Here is a 19,445-nt window from a genome sequence, read left to right as displayed (position 1 = left end):
TGTAAAATTAATGCAAGTTCAACTTTGAAAAAACATATCTCGAGACTTTATGGCGGGTTTTTTCCCCATCCCACTGCATCTCTATGCATACATACATGATGCTGTTTTGTTTATAGTTGTTTAAGCAACTTAATAATTGGTTTATAAACATTATTTTAAACATTACGCACTTTTTTTCATATAAATACACACACGTATACATACATACATACACATACTGACCAAACCAACCAAAACGACACTCACTCCACTGACAACGCTAGTTTTTGCATTGTAATGTATTTTTTAATTACCTTTTTTATTTTTCAGTAGTATATATGCATATATTTTTTCATATATATTTACAGAATTATATTATTTATAATATATATATATATAAAATATATTTACAGAATTAATATAAAATTAATAAATTTTAAAATACAGAATATTTTAAGTAGAAAACAGTTATTTATAAACTGTATAAATATCAATTATAAACATAAATTACTTATAAACTATACAAATATAAATTTAAATATTTCAAAATATTACGGTTTTTACTGTTTTTTTCACCCAATAAATATTGCAATCTTTTAGCTAACTGTATTATCAAAGTATGATCAAATTATTAAGAGTACCTAACAAATAAAATGAATATGCACAAGTAGTTTCTTGTCACCATTACAACTCAACCTGCTACATAACATGCCCCAGAACACAATATCAGCCGTCTACCTCATTCCCAAAGCAGACCCTAAGTTAGCAAAGCATGGACTTCCTGAGAGTTGACTTGTGTTGGCTGCTCTCCTCTGATCATTCTCCTGTTTCAGAGAGCATCAGCTTATGACAGCGAATTCATTTCACAGTCTGGTGGCCAGAGAGGAGACCTCGTATCCCAGCAGCTCTTTCTCTGATCCTTTAAAGCACGAGATCGACCCTCCACAGAGAAGCCGAGATCTCCCAGCAGTCTTCAGAAAGGACCGGGCCCTGTGTTCACACGAGTGTCTGGTGTGCGGCTCTTACCTTTGAGGCGTGACGGCGCTGGCTGCAGTCTGGATGCTGGCAAACCACACACTCCTCATCCTGAGCGGGCTTCTCATCTACAACATTAAATCACACACACATACACATGAAAACACCTTACGAACCCAATGTGAAACTCTACATTTTCTAAAAAAAAAAAAACAATTGAGTTGCTATGTGGTTGCTAGGGCATTTTGGATCTAAAGTTTTAATGGTTAACTAAAACTAAAACCATTAAAAAAAATTGATACATGAAATAAAATAAGCATTAACTAAAATAAAATATTTTTAAAAAACTAGTTGCAAAGGCAACATTTCTCATTTTCGTTTAGCTGAACTCGATGTGCTAAAATTAATGTTTGACATTTCTATTCATTTTTGTTGCTTTAAATGTCTGTATTTTTGTCATTTTTATTTCAGTATTAGTTTTAGTTATATTAGTAACTTGATGTCCTAAAATAAACTCAAACTGAAATAAAAAATAATCAAAATACAGACAACAGAAAAAAAAGCAACAAAAACTGTCAAAAAACTAAAAAAAAAAAAAAAAAAAAGTCAAACACATAACTAAACTATTTAAACTAACTAAAATGAAAATATTTAATAAATATAAAAACCTTCAAAATATGAATATAAAAATATAATGTCAGTGTTTACTAAACACTGGTTGCTACGGTTTCAGCTTAAGTTTTTTTTTTTTTTCAAGATTGCTACTTTATTCTGCAAAAATTAATAAATAAATAAACGTTATTTAAAAAATGACAATAACATAAAAATTATATAAAAATAAACTGGTAACTAGGGTGTTCTTTTGATCTTTTTTTTTTTTGTCCAGTTATTGTTAAAAAATTTTTTTTTCAAAAGAAAGTCTAAAAACAAAGCAAAACAAAAACAAACAAAAAACGAAACAAAACTGGTCTCAACAGATCCTAAACACTGAAAGGATATTATTTAATGCAATGAAAGGATAAAGACCGAGACAGACAGAGGAACTTTAACAGGACATAAAAAAGATGGGAGAAAGGAAGAGAACAAAAAAAGAAATTAAAAAAGGAAGAAAAAAAAAAAAAAACACAAACATGGTTCAGTATCACTTTCACTTTATTATTGCCTGCATGAAAAGGTGCACTATGCAAAACTAAAGCAATTGACCACACTATAAATATTCGTTTCATGAATGCTAATTATTTCACACGCTTTAAGATCGATGTGTCTGTATGCAGATGAGAATTTCAAGACAGTTTGCAGCCCCATACTTTAGTGATTCTCTGTAGAAGTCCACCCAACAACAACTTTCCATTCTCCTCTCCGCCTACAGATTCATTATTCTCAGGAAAATTCCCAACATCATTTCCATCTGGAGATCTAAATCAGCTAAAATGTGTGCCCTCTTCAATAATATGCCTCACTATCCAATCTTTTAGACTGAATCAAGGGCGTCATGAATCAAAAACTTGTGGCAAAACCTAAAATCATGCGAGTCAACAGTGTCTGCTTGCTCTAACCACTTAATTGTTTTTGTATCATTATTCCTCATATGTATGGTTTGCAAACCCCTAAGTATCACACTTCAGTGATGATAAAACGTGTTCATATGATAAAACAGGTGGAGAAAAAGCATCATTTTACAGTCCCGGCTGGAAAATTCAGTTTAAGGTAGGAACTGTTTGTTGTAGCATGGTGCCATGTTTAAAAAATAAAAATAACAAAAATATAATAATGAAAAATATAATAATACAAGTAATTTAAAAAAGTTTAAACTAAATTACTACCTGAGAGACTAGGTAATCTTACAATGGTATTTGACTTTATATAATAATAATAATAATAATATAAACAAAAATTCACATATTTAAATATTTCTAATTCAAAATAAGAAAAAAAAAAAAAAGAGACTTTTAAAGCAATTTTTACATAATCCAAAAAAGTAACAAGTTACATGATTTGAGGTATTATTCACATTGGTAAACAAACTCTTCAGGATGAGTTACATGCCGAAGTTTAATACTTTAGATAGTGACATACTAAACCCCTAAACCAAGTATGAGCATTAGAACTAGCGATGCTCGTCTTAGCAAGCACCTCTAATAATCACACAAATAAGTGACCCGTAAAACAAAGGCTTACAGTTCCCAACCGACAATCCCACAGTCCTTCAGCCTTATACTCTTCCTCAAAGAAGACCACACAGCAAGGACCCTCGACCTGGACTGTACCATGTTTACCATGTATAGGCAGAGTGGAGGTTTCTAAGAGCATGTTTACGCATAGCTTTTGTACAAGCTTTTATGAGGAATGTGAGGAATGCCTCAGATCAGCGGTGAATTTATCCCTCTGTTCTGGAGCACTGGGACGGCTGGCACACTACTGGAACTGTCTGATGGCCTGCCTCCTCCTCCTCCTGCTTTGCTCTGAAGGCTAAAGCGGAGACGCCGTTGTGAGTTATGTAACTCAAGGCGTCTGCTGGAAGACAGATAGCAGACGGCAACAGACTGCCAAAGTACGAGGTGCTTCACTTGAATGTCAGAGATGCAGCCAACTGCTGCATCACCACACGGGACAGCAAAACTGTTTACACTCAAGAACAAGCGATATCTATATATAAAATAAAACCAGACAAGGTGAACAGGATTCCATTAAACTGACTTACACTGTAAAAAATTACCTGTAGATTTTACAGTAAAATACTGGCAGCAGTGTTGCCAGCCGGTTACTGTAATTATTACAGTAGCGCTGCTGTAATTTAATTTACAGTATTTTTTTATTTAATTTTTTTATTAATTTAATTTCCTGTATTTTCTGATTACAGTGATTTTTACAATTGCTGTATTTTTTTTTTACAGTAAACTACTTTAATGTGTGTATGATATAATATTAATGAAAAATAATGACTGGCAGCTGAATTTTAAATTTAAACTATTAACTGCATAAGCTTTAAACAATATTTAAGTGCTTACAAATACACAAATAAAGACTTTTTTGTTTCTAAATTAAAGGAACATGAGTGATGCTTCCTTTTTCATGCATTAGATGAGAAGTTGCATTAAACAACCTCTCACTGTTTTACTATTTTTACAATCTGTGCAAAAAAGGAAAATGTACTGGTCATTTTCTTCCAGGACATTTTCCAGTAATTTTATGGACATTTCCATTAACCCTAAAACACAACACTATATATGAAGTGCAAAGTTCAAAATACAGGTAAACAGGTACACATGTAAAAAATAAATAAGGAAAAATTCTTTCATATTAATATAGTAGATTGTGCCCTAAATGTTTGTGTTTTTTTTAAACAATGAGAGTGTTTAAAATAAGAAAGTCACATTGTGAGAGATTTTCTTAATATCTCGTCATATTGTGAGAAATAAAGTTACGAGGAACAAAGCTGCAAATATGAGCTAGAGTCACATTGTGAAATATAAAATCAGAAATGTATAATATAATTTTATATAATTAATATATAGACTCAAATTATGAGAACATCACAATTGCAAGAAAAATAATTCTACAAAATTATTTGGAACGGAAATTGGCAATATTTCAAGCTAAATTTTGGTACAATTTTTTTTTTTAAATGAACATTTAACATTTGGTTTTCAACAAAAAGAGAAAAATGGTCAAAATGTAACAAATACAAAAGTACTGTAAGATTCCATATCCTAACGTAATTTTGCATTTGTTAAAAATAAATTCTAGTTTTTTTTCTCCTTTTGCTGAAAACTGAATGTAAAATATGTAATTTTAGTGCACTGTCAACCAAACATTTCCCAAGCTGTTTGTTTGTGTGTGCCTATTTTATTTAGACACTGAACTACATACATTAAGATTTTAAACATTTTGTCTGCTTGAAAAACTAAAAATGCAACATGCACATTTTTATTCATGTCATTGACAGAAAACTGACCATCTTTGACCACACAGACTTCATGCCTCCAGCCATACTGCTTCTTACACATGCAGAGAGGACTTAGGAGGTCACACACTTGAATCCTGAGTACATACAGTAATACGACCAATTTGAAGCTAATCTTACAGCAATGGGCCTCATAAGAGGACTGTATAATCCACTGAGTTTGTGACATTTTCCCATCACCAATACCAACTCAAACACCAAAGTGAGCCACGACCCACCATTATAATACCCCAGACTAATTATGGCATTTGAGAGGACAAGTATGCACTTAGAAATGCAGTACGCTCCTCTTCTCTAGGCCGCAGTGGCCAGAGAGCGGCTCCCAGTAATGGATCGGCCTTAATTAAAGGTCTTATGGATGAAAGAGATCAAAGAGGAGACTCATTGCTGCAGTTTTGCATCTCTGTTTAAGTGTCCCAAATGTTCAGGAAGAAATCTGGGTTGTGTAAGTGACAAACAAATAAAGCACCGAGGACTGAATTATGGGCTAATGAAAAACAGCATCACCATTTACTATATTAACAGAGATAAGGCATGGGCAAGAGTAGTGAAGAACATGGATGTGAAAGCAATGATCGACCATGATAGCACATTTTCAACTTCAAAACACACAAATTCAAGGCAGCAAAAGCATTCAAAGTAAAGAAGAGGTGTGGAAATGTTGAAAAAGAGCGCTACAAAACAGCAGGACACAATGCAATGGCTGAAGACATCCATCTGACGCATGCATATATGAACAAGGGATGCAACGATATTAATATTGTTTAAAAAGTTGATTATTTCTAATATAATTATTAGAATATAATGTAATATAAAATAATATCATGTATAATACAAATTAAAATTCTATACTTTTTTGTCTAAATACAGTATATTAACAATAAAAAGACTAAGCTTTAAATGCTAAAAGTGAATTCAGGCCTCACAAAAAAGTTGATTATTTCTAATATAATTATTAGAATATAATGTAATTTAAAATAATATCATGTATAATACAAATGAAAATTCTATACTTTTTTGTCTAAATATATTAACAATAAAAAGACTAAGCTTTAAATGCTAAAAGTGAATTCAGGCCTCACAACAATAAAATAAACAGTATGAAAAATGGGTATTCATTTCGAGATTGCTTAAGATCACATTTAACAGTGTTATTAATTTATTTGTGTTTTAAAAGAATAGCTTTAAAGGGGTCATATGGTCAACATATTCTGTTACACCAAATACACAAAATAATGATCTTTAAAAAAGCATCATATGACCCCTTTAAGTGACCATTAGATTATATGCAAAGATAAGCTAAATGTACATATTGGGGAAATGAGCATTCAGAATTAGATATACAATATCAACTGAAACATTTCGAATTATAAATTTAATTATTAAAACACACAAACAAAAAGAATACCTGTTGGTATGTTTACATGCACTAATTTTCATCAATTGGACTGAATCAAATCCGATTCTGATTCTGAAAGTTCTGTTTACATGAACCCTAAACAATGCAATTTGATTCACATTCACATCTAAAAAGAGAGCTGACAGAAGAGCATTTTTGCAAATATTTAGTAAATATTCAGCCTCTGCACTCACCAATTTGTAAGACATGAGATTAAACGTACATATGGTCATAAGATGTAAAACATGCAAAATCACGGACCTGAACATAATTTTTGATTCCAATCGAGAAAATAGTCGGATTCAAAGGTTTACATATTTTTTTCCAATTGATTCGATTTCAGGTCTACACCACCCCTTCCAATCAGTCCAAAACTGAATTCGGATTAAGCTCAACTGGAACGATTATGTTGAGGCTTTCCAGTCCACATATTAGTTAACACAAGCATGCACCCAAATATTCGGTTTACTTGTATATTCAGTCTAATCAATAACTAATATGGTACAGAAACAAAAAAAATAGCACAGAAAATTTTGCTTTATGTAACAGTTTAGTGAAAGTGTCACAAAGTCATTTTAAAACAGCATTTTAACTACTGAAATCCTGAATGATAATACCAAAAAGAACAATACATTTAGGACTTTCGGTTCCAAACAATTTCCCAAAGTTGTAGGAACTTTAAGCAAGTACTGTTTGAGATTGGAGTGTACAAACCAAAACTCACTGGTTAGTGACAGAGTATTTTGGGTAAGTGGATCCAGCCTTACCATAAACATCATAGATGACATCCAGAGGGGACGACCAAGAGTACCGTTCCGCCCCCAGTTCTGTCAGAGACGATGGGAGTGTCTCGAGCTCATAAGCTCCCCGTTTCCTCCAGTAAAGGAACATTGTGAAGGACGAGGCTGTAAAAGCTAACTGCAAAAATAAACTGATCTTCTAAAGGCTACTTTAAAAGGAAACAATACCCACTTGCACAATAATCAAACACACAACATCAAACGCGGCATCTTTACGTCCACCTCTGGTGTGCCCTAAACGATATATACTCAATCTCAAACAATTCCCCATAAAGCAGGCACCTGCAGTTACCTCATCTTCCCTAACAATTAAACCTCGCTTTGATCCCACTTCACGAGTTCCAACACATAAAAGTGCGCAACTAGGCATGCCAAAACTGGACCTATGTTCCAAAACAGAGCAAATCCTGGCACCCATTTCCCAGCAAACCCTATGCAACACTTGACAATAAATCTCAATTAAGAATGTATGATGTGTTCCTCGCTTCTCGAATTGTGCATCCCACAATGGGATCTTGCTGTAGGCTAGACACGAACACCTAAAAGTCCTCGTCCTCTACACGTTGGCAAGAACAAACCAAAATAAAGTCTTCCAAAGTTGTTTGATGTCTTGACGAGAGTGTCTCGCCTTCTTTGAGAAGTTGACTGTGCTTCTTCTTCAACTTCATCTCAGAAGTTCTTCGGTTTCTTCACCAAACGATCAGTCTTTTCCAAGTCTGTAAGGAACAGGCACATCGGTGTCAAAGTCTGTGTAAGCAGTTTGGGCAAAGAGGTCTGGTTGTCAGAGGGTGTTCGACCCACACTACCAGACAAATGTTGTATTCATACTGGGCTGAAGTGCATGCTGGGATTGACAGACTAGGCCAATACCTTCCAGTCTTTGAGAAACAAAGATCCCTTGCAAACCCCTCCTACGCAGACAGTGAACTTTGTCTATGATTTGCACAAACAATAAAAGCCAGACATTTTTGCATTGATTAGAGTCCTAGTCCTCCTTTTTCGGAGAGATTTAGTAGTCACGAATGCCGTGTGACTACAACAATGTCAGCTCTTTCCTTGGATGGACACTGGCCAGCAGTGGCTCCTGATAAGATATCCGCTCTACAGAAGTGGATGCGTGTCAAAATGTCAATTCCAAACGTGGCATTTCCCCAATGTCTTGCTGCAGTAAGGTTGCTTCAGTTATCCTGCAGAGATGAATTATTGTGAGAACATACCATGCAAGAGTCGGAGGGGAGGGACGATGTTGCACAGCCATTCAGACGTCCAATTTTGGGATAAGAAATTAGAGGGTATGGCTGGGGCAGACTTACTCTTGGAGTCTGGCTTTGCAGACATATGGTAGTAATCCACAACCTGGCTTTGAACTTGCAGCTTTTTTAAATGAACAGGCCGCTCGGGCAGCTGCAGAACAAGACTCAACAGAGTAGCAGATTTCAGACAATGAATCTAAGATTTTCCCCCTGCAACTTCACTGTCATTTTTAAACAACTAGTGGGCTTGAATATCCTGCATTAGAATAAAAAGTGCACTTACGTAACAGAGTTTGAGTGCAGATGTGTGACAGAGGCAGAATGAGTGTGTGCAACAGGATGAAGTGAAGGAGTGAGTTTTCCCAAGCCTCAATGGTGTTGACAGGTGCAGAGCAGTTTGACTCTCTGGTTGCCAAAGTAGTGGAAAATATATTTAACCCATATTCCGACGGAACGACCCAATCATATGCTATACTTAAACCTTAAATACTAGAAATGCTATTGTAATATTTCAAAACTTACAGCCCAAAACAAACTGAAGACATTAACTGAAGATAATTCAGTGACCTCACTGAGCAATCCCCTTACCCTACAAAGTAAGTTTCATAGTAATCTGTATGTGCCATGGACATGAATGAGACCTCAAATCATGTGTCTTGTTAAGGTGTGCTGTTCCCTTTATAATCGATCGGACAGTTTAGAAAACAGCAGGTGAAAAAAAAAAATCTGACAGCCTTACATTGATGGAGAGAACCAAGCCATAACTAGACACCACAGAATATCACGGAAACTTGAAAGTGGGCTTTTTTTTGGACTTGGGCCAGTAAACAACCACCTAGCAACCACATAGCAACAGACTAAAAAAAACAGTGAGAACACCTTAACTGCTTAGCAACATTACATTCTTGCTAGATTTATCTGTGTAAGATACAAAAAAAAAAAAAACACTTGTCAAACTGACAAATCAGAGAACCAAGCCATAACTAGACACCAGAATATCACGGAAACTTGAAAGTGGGCTTTTTTTTGGACTTGGGCCAGTAAACAACCACCTAGCAACCACATAGCAACAGACTAAAAAAAACAGTGAGAACACCTTAACTGCTTAGCAACATTACATTCTTGCTAGATTTATCTGTGTAAGATACAAAAAAAAAAAAAAAACACTTGTCAAACTGACAAATCAGATTTCAAATTTTACTGTTTAAAATTATCGGTCGGTAAGATTAAAAGTCTCTTATGCTCACCAAGTCTACATTTTTTGGATTAAAAAAATATATATTAAAAAAATAGTATCATTGTGAAAAATTATTACAACTTAAAATAACTTTGGTAACATTATAAATGACACCAAACTTTTACATTTTAAATGTGCATAATATTTAATTATTTATAAAAATTATTTGGAATTACAGTTCAATTTCACATTACACTACAGTTTCAAAGCATGTATAAATAATGTTTTCATCCATAATGCTTAACGCAAAAAAAGAAAGAAAGAAAGAAAATAAAAAAATCTGAAAATCATTCTATTACACAATTTTGTTTATATAGCGTTTTTCCACAATGTATGTTTATTGTGTAGGTGGCATTATTCCAATAATGTTGTAAATTCAGAAAACATAAATGTAATTTTTGGGGAAAATTGGCACAAAATAGTAAAGGAAATAAATGTTGGAGAAGCCACTGTGGCTAAATAATGTAACATCACATAACGCATGAATAAAAACCTGGCTATTGACAACCATCTGCAACGATTTGTCTGTCTGTAACATGCAGTTACTACATTTTTTTTTTTACCTCTCACTAGGTGGACGGCTTTATATATGCCTTTCACTCAAATCCTGTTTTTCAAAATCCCTAAATTGTTACTGTAACAGCACAGGGATATTTAGGAAGTAATGAAAAGCTAGACCGTCTTGCTCTGTACAGAAGCAAATATTACAAAGCTCATCCTTGGCAGAGACGTGGTCATTAACACAAGGCTGAGATCCGCCTAAATGGACTTAAGCTGGGTGGGGGAAGCTCTTCAGCAACAGTCGACGTGGGACAAAGTGATGACATGAACTCAGGCTGAAGGGCCCTTTTAATCTACCGTAATCATCACACCGGTGAGAGGGGTGACAAGCGTTTCATTCCTCTAATGAGCAGAGCACGATCGCTGCTAGTCCATTAGCAAAGCCAAACATTCGGTGCATCCGAAATCGCGTACTGTCTGAGTGGGTAATACATTTGAATTTGAATTTACTTCACGACCGTTAAAAAAGTATGTTCTACAGGTGCATCTCAATAAATTAGAATGTCGTGGAAAAGTTCATTTCAGTAATTCAACTCAAATTGTGAAACTTGTGTGTTAAATAAATTCAATGCACACAGACTGAAGTAGTTTACACCAAAAATTCTGATCACTTATTTCAGTTGTTCAGTACAAATGTCATCCACCCTTAAAATGAAAGGTTCTTTGGCATTGATGGTTCCATGAAGAACCTTTAACATCCACGGAACCTTTCCATTGCACAAATGATTCTATATAGTGGGGAAAAAGTTCTTTAGATTACTCAAATGTTCTTCACACTAAGAAGAAAAACGTCTCTTTTAAGAACTGTTCACTGGAAGATTCTTTGGGGAACCAAAAATGGTGGTTCTGTGGCATCGCTATGAAAGAGTGAAAAATTTAAGGGGGTCTGAATACTTTCCGTACCCACTGTATTTCAGTTGTTCAGTACAAATGTCATCCACCCTTAAAATGAAAGGTTCTTTGGCATTGATGGTTCCATGAAGAACCTTTAACATCCACGGAACCTTTCCATTGCACAAACAATTCTATATAGTGGGGAAAAAGTTCTTTAGATTACTCAAATGTTCTTCACACTAAGAAGAAAAATGTCTCTTTTAAGAACTGTTCACTGGAAGATCCTTTGGGGAACCAAAAATGGTGGTTCTGTGGCATCGCTATGAAAACCACCTTTGAAAGCTTTATTTTTAAGAGTGTAAAGTCAAACAAAGGCACATTTAGCAAAATTAGAAAAGCCTCTTGCATTTAGCTACTTTTAGAAAACCTGACTATCACTGGACAAACCAAATATAGCTAAGAGAATCACAAACTGGTAAATAAATACCCTTAACACTTCAGATAATAAGATTATCTTTAAGCAGAAGGATCTGCCAGTGCTTAAGTCAAAGAGTTAGCGGATGCAAGAGGAACCAACGTAAAACCTGTGATGCAATGACAGTTTTCAGGAAGCATATCAAGCTAAGAGCTTTGAAGGTCAGTCAGTTGACATCATGCATCCAAAATGAGGGGAAAAACACACACTAGGTATACTACTGTTAAGATAAAATGTCTAATCAAACATGAGTGAGCCAGAAGCTCCTCTCAGACCAGCCTTAAACACCAGATGCTCCGAGAATTAACCCATGTATTTCAGGGAGGCTTGAGTGGTCTGGTACACTAAGGGTAACTTGCAGCCCCCACTGAGCTAAGAAGCCTCTGGCGTACACCACACAATAGTTTGGGGTTTCTATAAATAACCATTCAGGCTGGAAGGCTAATCTTATCGTGATTGAAGAGGTCAATAATATAATCAAGCAGGAAAATATTTGGCAACAGCAAGAAGTGTCTGTGCATGTCAGTCTGTGAAAGTAGTAGTACTGAATGGCCAAAGCATCCAAGAATTGGATTTGAATTTGTTCAAATAAAATGTATCTGATTTTTAAAGTCTATTAAAACAACAAAAATTTTGTTGACTTTTCATTACGCATGCTTCTATTTATTTATGAACAGAATATATTATTAAATATTCCAACGAAGTCCAGTCAGCAACCATGCACCTTTCCATCAGAAATGTAAAATGCATGTAAAAATATTGCAATTTATGAATTTAATGAAGAACAGGCCACTTCTGGTCTGATTCTCAACCAATTAAAAATCCCTAATATGCAAATGATCTAAAATGAATTATAATGAACTAAACTGCCAGTTTAAATAATGAGCTGAGGGATTTGCTGTAACTCATTTCTACGACTCCACCGGACAAATACATTACACAAAAAGATGCACTGCAGTAAACAATGTAAAAATGACATTAAATGTTTGTTTAACATTTCCACAGGTATAAACTATGATCAGAGAGTGCTTATGCTACAAATGATTGTATATGATGTTAAGATTTTAGTGCCGAACCATGACTATTGATTTGTTTATGGGATTTGAAGGATCAACATCAATCATTTGTTCAACTTAAAAAGCAATGTAATTCCAAAACATGAATACAAGAGCATCAAGACAGACAAACTCATAGTCATTCACCTTTTTTGCATTATTATTGTTATTCGGATAAAGTTAACTAACATTTCATAAGAGTCAGAAGAGAAAGCAAACTTACTGAGACGTAGCCGGATGCCAAGCCAGCTTCTGGGAGGTGATTTGTGAAGAACTGGATGCATAATCCACTTGTTGGGTACCATGTTGTCTGCTTTTACTCTGCGTCCTCGGTGTTGAGGTAGAAATCCACACTATAACAGCTGGCGGAGGGGTCACCAGCGGTCAGATACGACTCCTGGCATGATGAGTGGGGAATGAACACTAATTTTATTGCCAGGGGAATAGATCCCAGGTGGGACACATCCCACAGATTTGGGTAAGCATCATATTGCCAATGTTATATCCAGAGTATTTATCTCTTTAAACAAACTTGGTACATTTGAAAATCTACAAAACACAATGACTGCTAAAATTATAAATACAAATACACTCAAAAAAAATGGTGCTAAATAGCATTAAAAGTGGTTCATTGGCTCATAATCATAGGGGAACCACTTTAAGTGCTATATAGCACCTATTTTTAAAAGATGTTATACAGCACCTTTGTCAAATTGTGCTAGGAAGAACCATAAGAAGGAACCCCATTCTTAGATTTTAGATCTCTTATTTGTTTACTATGAATGGGAATTTACTATAATGGCAAAAGCTGTTTGTTTTGAATCACTTTTATGCTTTTCTGAGGTCAAAAATTCTTGTGTGGGGGCCCTGGAATATTTCCTTATGGGGGGGGGGGGCTTGGGGGGAAAAGGTTGAGAAGAACCACGTTAACTAAAAGGAAATACATTGAATTTCATTTTTAATACTTTCCCCAACTAAAGAGAGAGTTTGTGAACCCTTAATGAACTATACAGGGGCCTAACGGGTTCTTTGTATGGCAGTGGTGCTATATAGAACCTCAACCGCACCAAAGACCCGGTGAAGAACCACTGAAGAACCTCTGTGTGTGTGTGTGTGTGTGTGTGTGTGTGTGTGTGTGTATAGGCCTATATACTGTATGTGATGCTAAGTTTGTTCTCTCCAGGCCTATTAAGTTATTCATAAAGACATTTAAAATATGAAAAACATGCATTTAATGCGGATATGTTTTGTCTGGCTTAAAGTTAAAAACGTTAACATGGTTAAACTGCCCAGAAATTGTAAGGAATTAAAAATAATAATAATAATAATAATAACCTTGACAAAAGTTGTTTGCCAAAATCTTTCATAATAATTTCATTTTTAAAAATTAATTAAGCAATTATGTTTTAAAATATTACTTGAGAAACATTTTAACTTCTATAAAACAATGATTAATTTGTCAAGCACACATAACATGCATTTAATGCGGATATGTTTTGTCTGGCTTAAAGTTAAAAACGTTAACATGGTTAAACTGCCCAGAAATTGTAAGGAATTAAAAATAATAATAATAATAATAATAACCTTGACAAAAGTTGTTTGCCAAAATCTTTCATAATAATTTCATTTTTAAAAATTAAACAATTAAGCAATTATGTTTTAAAATATTACTTGAGAAACATTTTAACTTCTATAAAACAATGATTAAGTTGTCAAGCACACATTTTAAATATGCAATAAAAGTATTTTAGTACTTTTTATGAGAATGTCACACCACTTGACTTTTTGGAGTTTAACTTTTGTTAAAAATGGTATAAGCAGTGCACAAATGTAAGAAACCAACATAAATTACATTTCTAAGACCTTGTCACGTTTTAAACTAGATTTTAAAAAGTCGTTTTTCTATTTCATTTCAACACATCCTTATGTCACTGATCCACATTTTATTTGCAATGCACGCACATATTAAATGCAGAGCCAGGTTGCACATTTCAAACAGGCCTGATTTGGCTGCATCTCCTTTGATCTCAACAGTATTCTGTTGCATTGTAACTTCAATGGCTCGGTAAGCGTGCACGCTGTTTGCTTTTGCATCTCAGCGATTAACAAAAGAACTACAACATGACCAATGCACCTATTTGATCCAGCGATCGCATTCGATTCTGTGGTGTTTCTATCAATCTATATCGAAACTCACTCTAACCTGTTGCATTGTAAAGCTTCATCATCGACCCGCGGAGGCAAACAAGCTCGTCCTTTCAGCAGCAGCAGGACTTTAAATTCACTCCAATGTCGCTTTCATCCCCTCAGAAAGGTGTTGAATCTACTGCACCGCCGCTGTCTTCTGTAAATCCATGCTTGGTGGGACAGGACTGGCGATTAGCAGCGTGAAAGTTTCTCGCTGCTTTGTCTGGGCTGCTCCCTCTGCTCTGTTTCAGCCGTGGAAAGCGTTTTCCATTCATTCAAACCACCTTTAGTCAAGAGATCCAGCTGCACTACCTGCGTTCAGCCGCTAGAGGCGCCAAAGAGAGCCTTGTGCACAGAATTCATTTTACCGCAATTTCTCATTCTATTTTTTTTACGCACCAGTTAGTTTCTTAATTGAATATTTTATGTCTATGTAATACACATAAATATAAAAATTGTACATGTTTATAAAATCATGCGACTTTTTGTAGGAATCAAGTTCCACACTCTAAAATTGCTTTCATAACTTTGCTTTTACCCTCAGCGGTAGTAGTTCAGAAGTATGGGGGTAGAATTGTTGCATTATTCCAAATAAATAGATTGTGATCCACAAATAAATGTAAAGCGATTAACAAAAACCAAACATATTCACATAATAAATAGAATGACATCCACAAATAAATCTTAGCGTTTCACAAACATGAATTAAATTCACAAATAAAAAAAATGAGACTTGCAAATAAAAAATATATTCACAAATATATTTTTATTCTACAAACACAACTTTGCCTGGCATTTATTTGTGAATCGCGTCCTGTGCATTTATAGATCGCTGCACGCATTTGTGGATTTTGATACATTTCTAGCGTCAAGACCATAGACTGTAAAAACATGGACGTAGTGTCCGTGACGTCACCCGTAGATTTCCGAAGAGCGTTTTTGAAGCTCAAAGTGGGCGGAGCAGACCGTCGCCCTTAATTATGCAGAACTTTAAGGCTTAATATAATTTAAACGGATGAGTTATAAAAAAATTCACCCCCCTCACAGTTGTCATGAAGGGCAAAATTAGCTATATAGACCAAAATCATTTTTTGAACCAGGCTGTAAACATTTTTTTTCTGCTGTAAAGTTGGGCATTTTAACATGGGGAGTCTATGGGATTGACTCCCTTTTGCAGCCAGCCTCTAGCGGCCAGTTGACGAATTACAGTTTAAGTCACTTCCGTGTTGGCTTCACGAGAGAGAGCGGGAGGTCAAGACACACAACAATCCACAAATGTATGGACTTCACCCACCAATAATAGCACGTTCTTGCTATAGCCAATCACGTTTTGCTTTACAATCAGGGCGGTCTCCTCGAAGTAACGTCATTCATCCGCATTGGCTCAAATAGGAAACATAAGGGCCATTAAAATTTGGTACAGTAAAAGATGTTTACAATTGGATTTCGTTAGACCATTAGACTGTGTATCAAGCCAAGCCACAGTATTATATTTGACATGCCTTTGAAAATGCCAGAGAAAGCACTTTTAGGCTAAATCACAGCTATATGGGAACAATGCTATACTGGATACAAACGCGTTATGGAAGTGTCATATTATTCAAGATGGAAAAAAGCATCAACCACTGACTAATAAATAACTGGATTCAACCTCATGATAAACATGCGAGTTTGTGTAATAGGTTAAATTGCTGTCACACAACAGTCAACAGCGTTTGCAGTTTTTCAGTCAAGCCGTTTAATTGATGTATATGAGCAGCTAGCTATGTAGCTATGTATAAAGCATTATAAATTATATTTTCAAAAAGGAATTAAAAAAGTATTACAAAGTTTCCATTGTTTGGGGAGAAAAAAATATACGTGGGTTCTTTTTTAAATGTGGTGCAGGTGTGTTGAATATGAATGCATTTATTTATTGGTTAAAACACTTGATCATGCAAACAGTATTTCATATGAATCAGACTTACTAGTTTTGATTGTAAAATTTACTTAACAGCATCTAAAGTAAATGCATTGTTTTTATTTACATCGTTCACTCACATCTCCCCAGTAGGCTACACGCTGGAGTGATGCTGATCAGGTACCCAGATGGACATTTGGGCCAACTGATATTATATGTGTTATTATGCTCTATATTTGTCACCGCGATTGTGCTTTAAAAGGCCGAATAAGCCATTGTGCCATGTCTACTCTGCTCGCTGCGCTGTGCTGCAACAGCTGCAACTGCAACTGCAACTGCAACTGGACGCATCAAAGCAAATATGCGAATCATTTGTCCTTCATAGTGTCGCGCCTCGTCCAGTGTACACAGTATTGCTGATTATAATGATTTCTATTTGCTTTGGACGCGTGGCGAGGGTATTACTGATGATGCTCGGGATATATGAATGATCATAAATTGTGATCCTGATGGAAATGTAAAGAAGCCTTATACTCCAACAATCTTTTGGAAACAGTTTTTTTTTTTAAAGCTAATTTTGAACGAAGTGTTCACAGAATGCAATTCCTTACAGGGGTGCAAAATGAATATGCTCTCGTCGTGATTGTAAAACAAAACGTGATTGGCTATAGCGAGAACGTGCTACGATTGGTCAGCGAAGTGTGGCTGTTATCTGATTGGCTTGAGCACATGGTGGGTGGAGTCACGCATTTGACAAGAAATGTTTCAAAATCCACAAATGCGCGCACCGATCCACAAAGGCACAGCGATCTACAAATGTACAGGATTCACAAATGAATGCCAGGCAAAGTTATTTTGTGACATAAAAATATATATTTGTGAATATGTTTTTTTATTTGCAAATATCATTTTATTTATTTGTGAGTTTAATTCATGTTTGTGAAACTAAGATTTATTTGTGGATCTCATTCTATTTATTTGTCAATACGTTTAATTTTTGTTAATCTCTTTACATTTATTTGTGAATCATAACCTATTTATTTGGAATTATGCAACAATTCTATCTCCAAACTGAGGTTCATCTGCAGGCTTGTCTGAATACTTGTGAACATTTGGCTCCACTTGCTGGTCATCAGCGGTAGTAGTTCAGAAGTTCAGGCTGTCTGAATAGCCTACTTGTGAATATTTCGCTCCAAATTTTTTTTATTTTTTTTATTGCAGGTAACAACAAGGATTACAGTACGTACAAAACAAACAGTAAAAAAACAGTACGTACAAAACATACAAAAATACCAATCAATAATAAACTACTTGAGGATTAATAGATAAAACATCACAGAAAAAACAATACAATATAAAAATTCTTAAGAAAAGGACAGAAGAAAAAAGAAAAAAAAAGGCACACAAATAGAAATACAAGTATATTAGGGAAAAATCTTAAACATGGCACCAATTCTAGATGTTTTTATAGCTTTCTTGTTAACAGACGTTGAAATTGTATTTAAATACAACTTCAGTTCTCGTCTGAAGATGTTAAAGTGGGGTTTACATTTAGTATATTTACATTTATGGAGAATATTTCGCTCCAAATGCTGTTCATCATGTACATCTGCAAATAACCGTTCAAGCTCCACAAGTGCATTTAGGTGTATTTGGATGACATTATTTCTTTTAAGCAGTGATGAAGCTGGTTGGTAGAGAGACTGTTGTGATGAATTAATTGTTTTATTTGAATTTCTGTTTGCAGCCTGGTGGTAGCCTACTAGTCCTTGATGGTGTGGTAACTGTTAGGCCTACATACAAAACCATAAATGGCTAAATCACGAAGATGCCTACATGTTGAGAATACTCTCAAGATGTATTACTCAAGTGAACACACATAGAACAATTGGAAATAATTATACAATCACTGTAAACAGTGCTACTTATTCTCTAGCTTTGACCGAAGCCCTCTGTGGAAACTGGGAAATCCACATGATGCTGTTTAACGTAACAGAGATCAAAATGTGTTTCCACTCTTGTAAGAATCAGAAGAAAATGAAAGCAAATTCATTGAATTTCTAGGCCAATCAGCTTGCTGCATATTTCGGAGGCCGTGTACAGACTATTAGGTTCCTCTGAGTTATACTTCCGCGAACTAAGGATAGCTTTCATGACGAACGTGTTGCATTTCTTTACGGTTTTATTTCTGGTGTCTAATATAACATTAGCAGCATCAGGTTTGAGTTGGCTGGATGAGGTTTTGAATATTCTGGGTAGAGAAATGGTTGCGTGTTTTCTAGAGACATTAATTTCTATGCTAAATGGATTTTTTGATACGGATTATCTGTCTTTTGATTCTAAGCGTGAGTAAAAGCTTAAACTAATTGATCATATTTATGTTTATAAGTTAAGCTTTATTAGCACATCCAAGCTAAATCTAAATACGTCAACACATAGCCTATAATTTGTTTTAAGGTTAGAGTGTCTTGCCTTATAAAACTGGGCTGTTTTATAAAGTAAATTGCAAGCCCAACACATCTCATGGCAGTAACTTTATTTTACGTTTTCGTGAATTAGTGGTTAACAGTGTTGGGGGTAACGCATTACAAGTAACGCGAGTTACGTAATCAGATTACTTTCTTCAAGTAACTAGTAAAGTAACGCATTACTTTTTAATTTACAAGAGAATATCTGAGTTACTTTTTCAAATAAGTAACGCAAGTTACTTTTTTTTCCAATTTATTGATTGACAGCTCTCCTGTCCCCATGTTGAGAGAAATCAGAAGATGTTACTGTAGTTCAAAATAAATATGAATATGCATTAATTAATCTCACTCACAAAAA

At 35.0% G+C, this 19,445-nt stretch overlaps 1 protein-coding gene across 1 annotated transcript in view; it reads right to left on the bottom strand.

The window, feature by feature from the left end:
• Window positions 1-14,984, bottom strand: part of LOC107751840 (pleckstrin homology domain-containing family G member 5-like) — a 92,720-nt gene extending 77,736 nt beyond the window's left edge. The window contains exons 1-3 of the mRNA XM_016567614.1: window positions 14,736-14,984; window positions 12,756-12,929; window positions 1,006-1,082 (exon numbers count right to left, since the gene is read on the bottom strand). Of these exons, the coding sequence (XP_016423100.1) occupies window positions 1,006-1,082; window positions 12,756-12,837 (159 nt within the window). The 5' untranslated portion in view covers window positions 12,838-12,929; window positions 14,736-14,984. The remainder of the gene's footprint in view (window positions 1-1,005; window positions 1,083-12,755; window positions 12,930-14,735) is intronic.
• Between the last annotated feature and the right edge of the window lie 4,461 nt (window positions 14,985-19,445).

This window comes from Sinocyclocheilus rhinocerous, unplaced genomic scaffold (genome assembly GCF_001515625.1).
Source record: "Sinocyclocheilus rhinocerous isolate Xijiao unplaced genomic scaffold, SAMN03320098_v1.1 scaffold2126, whole genome shotgun sequence".
NCBI lineage: Eukaryota > Metazoa > Chordata > Actinopteri > Cypriniformes > Cyprinidae > Sinocyclocheilus > Sinocyclocheilus rhinocerous.
Note: the sequence above shows the minus strand (reverse complement) of the source record. Positions and strands in the feature narration are given on the sequence as shown.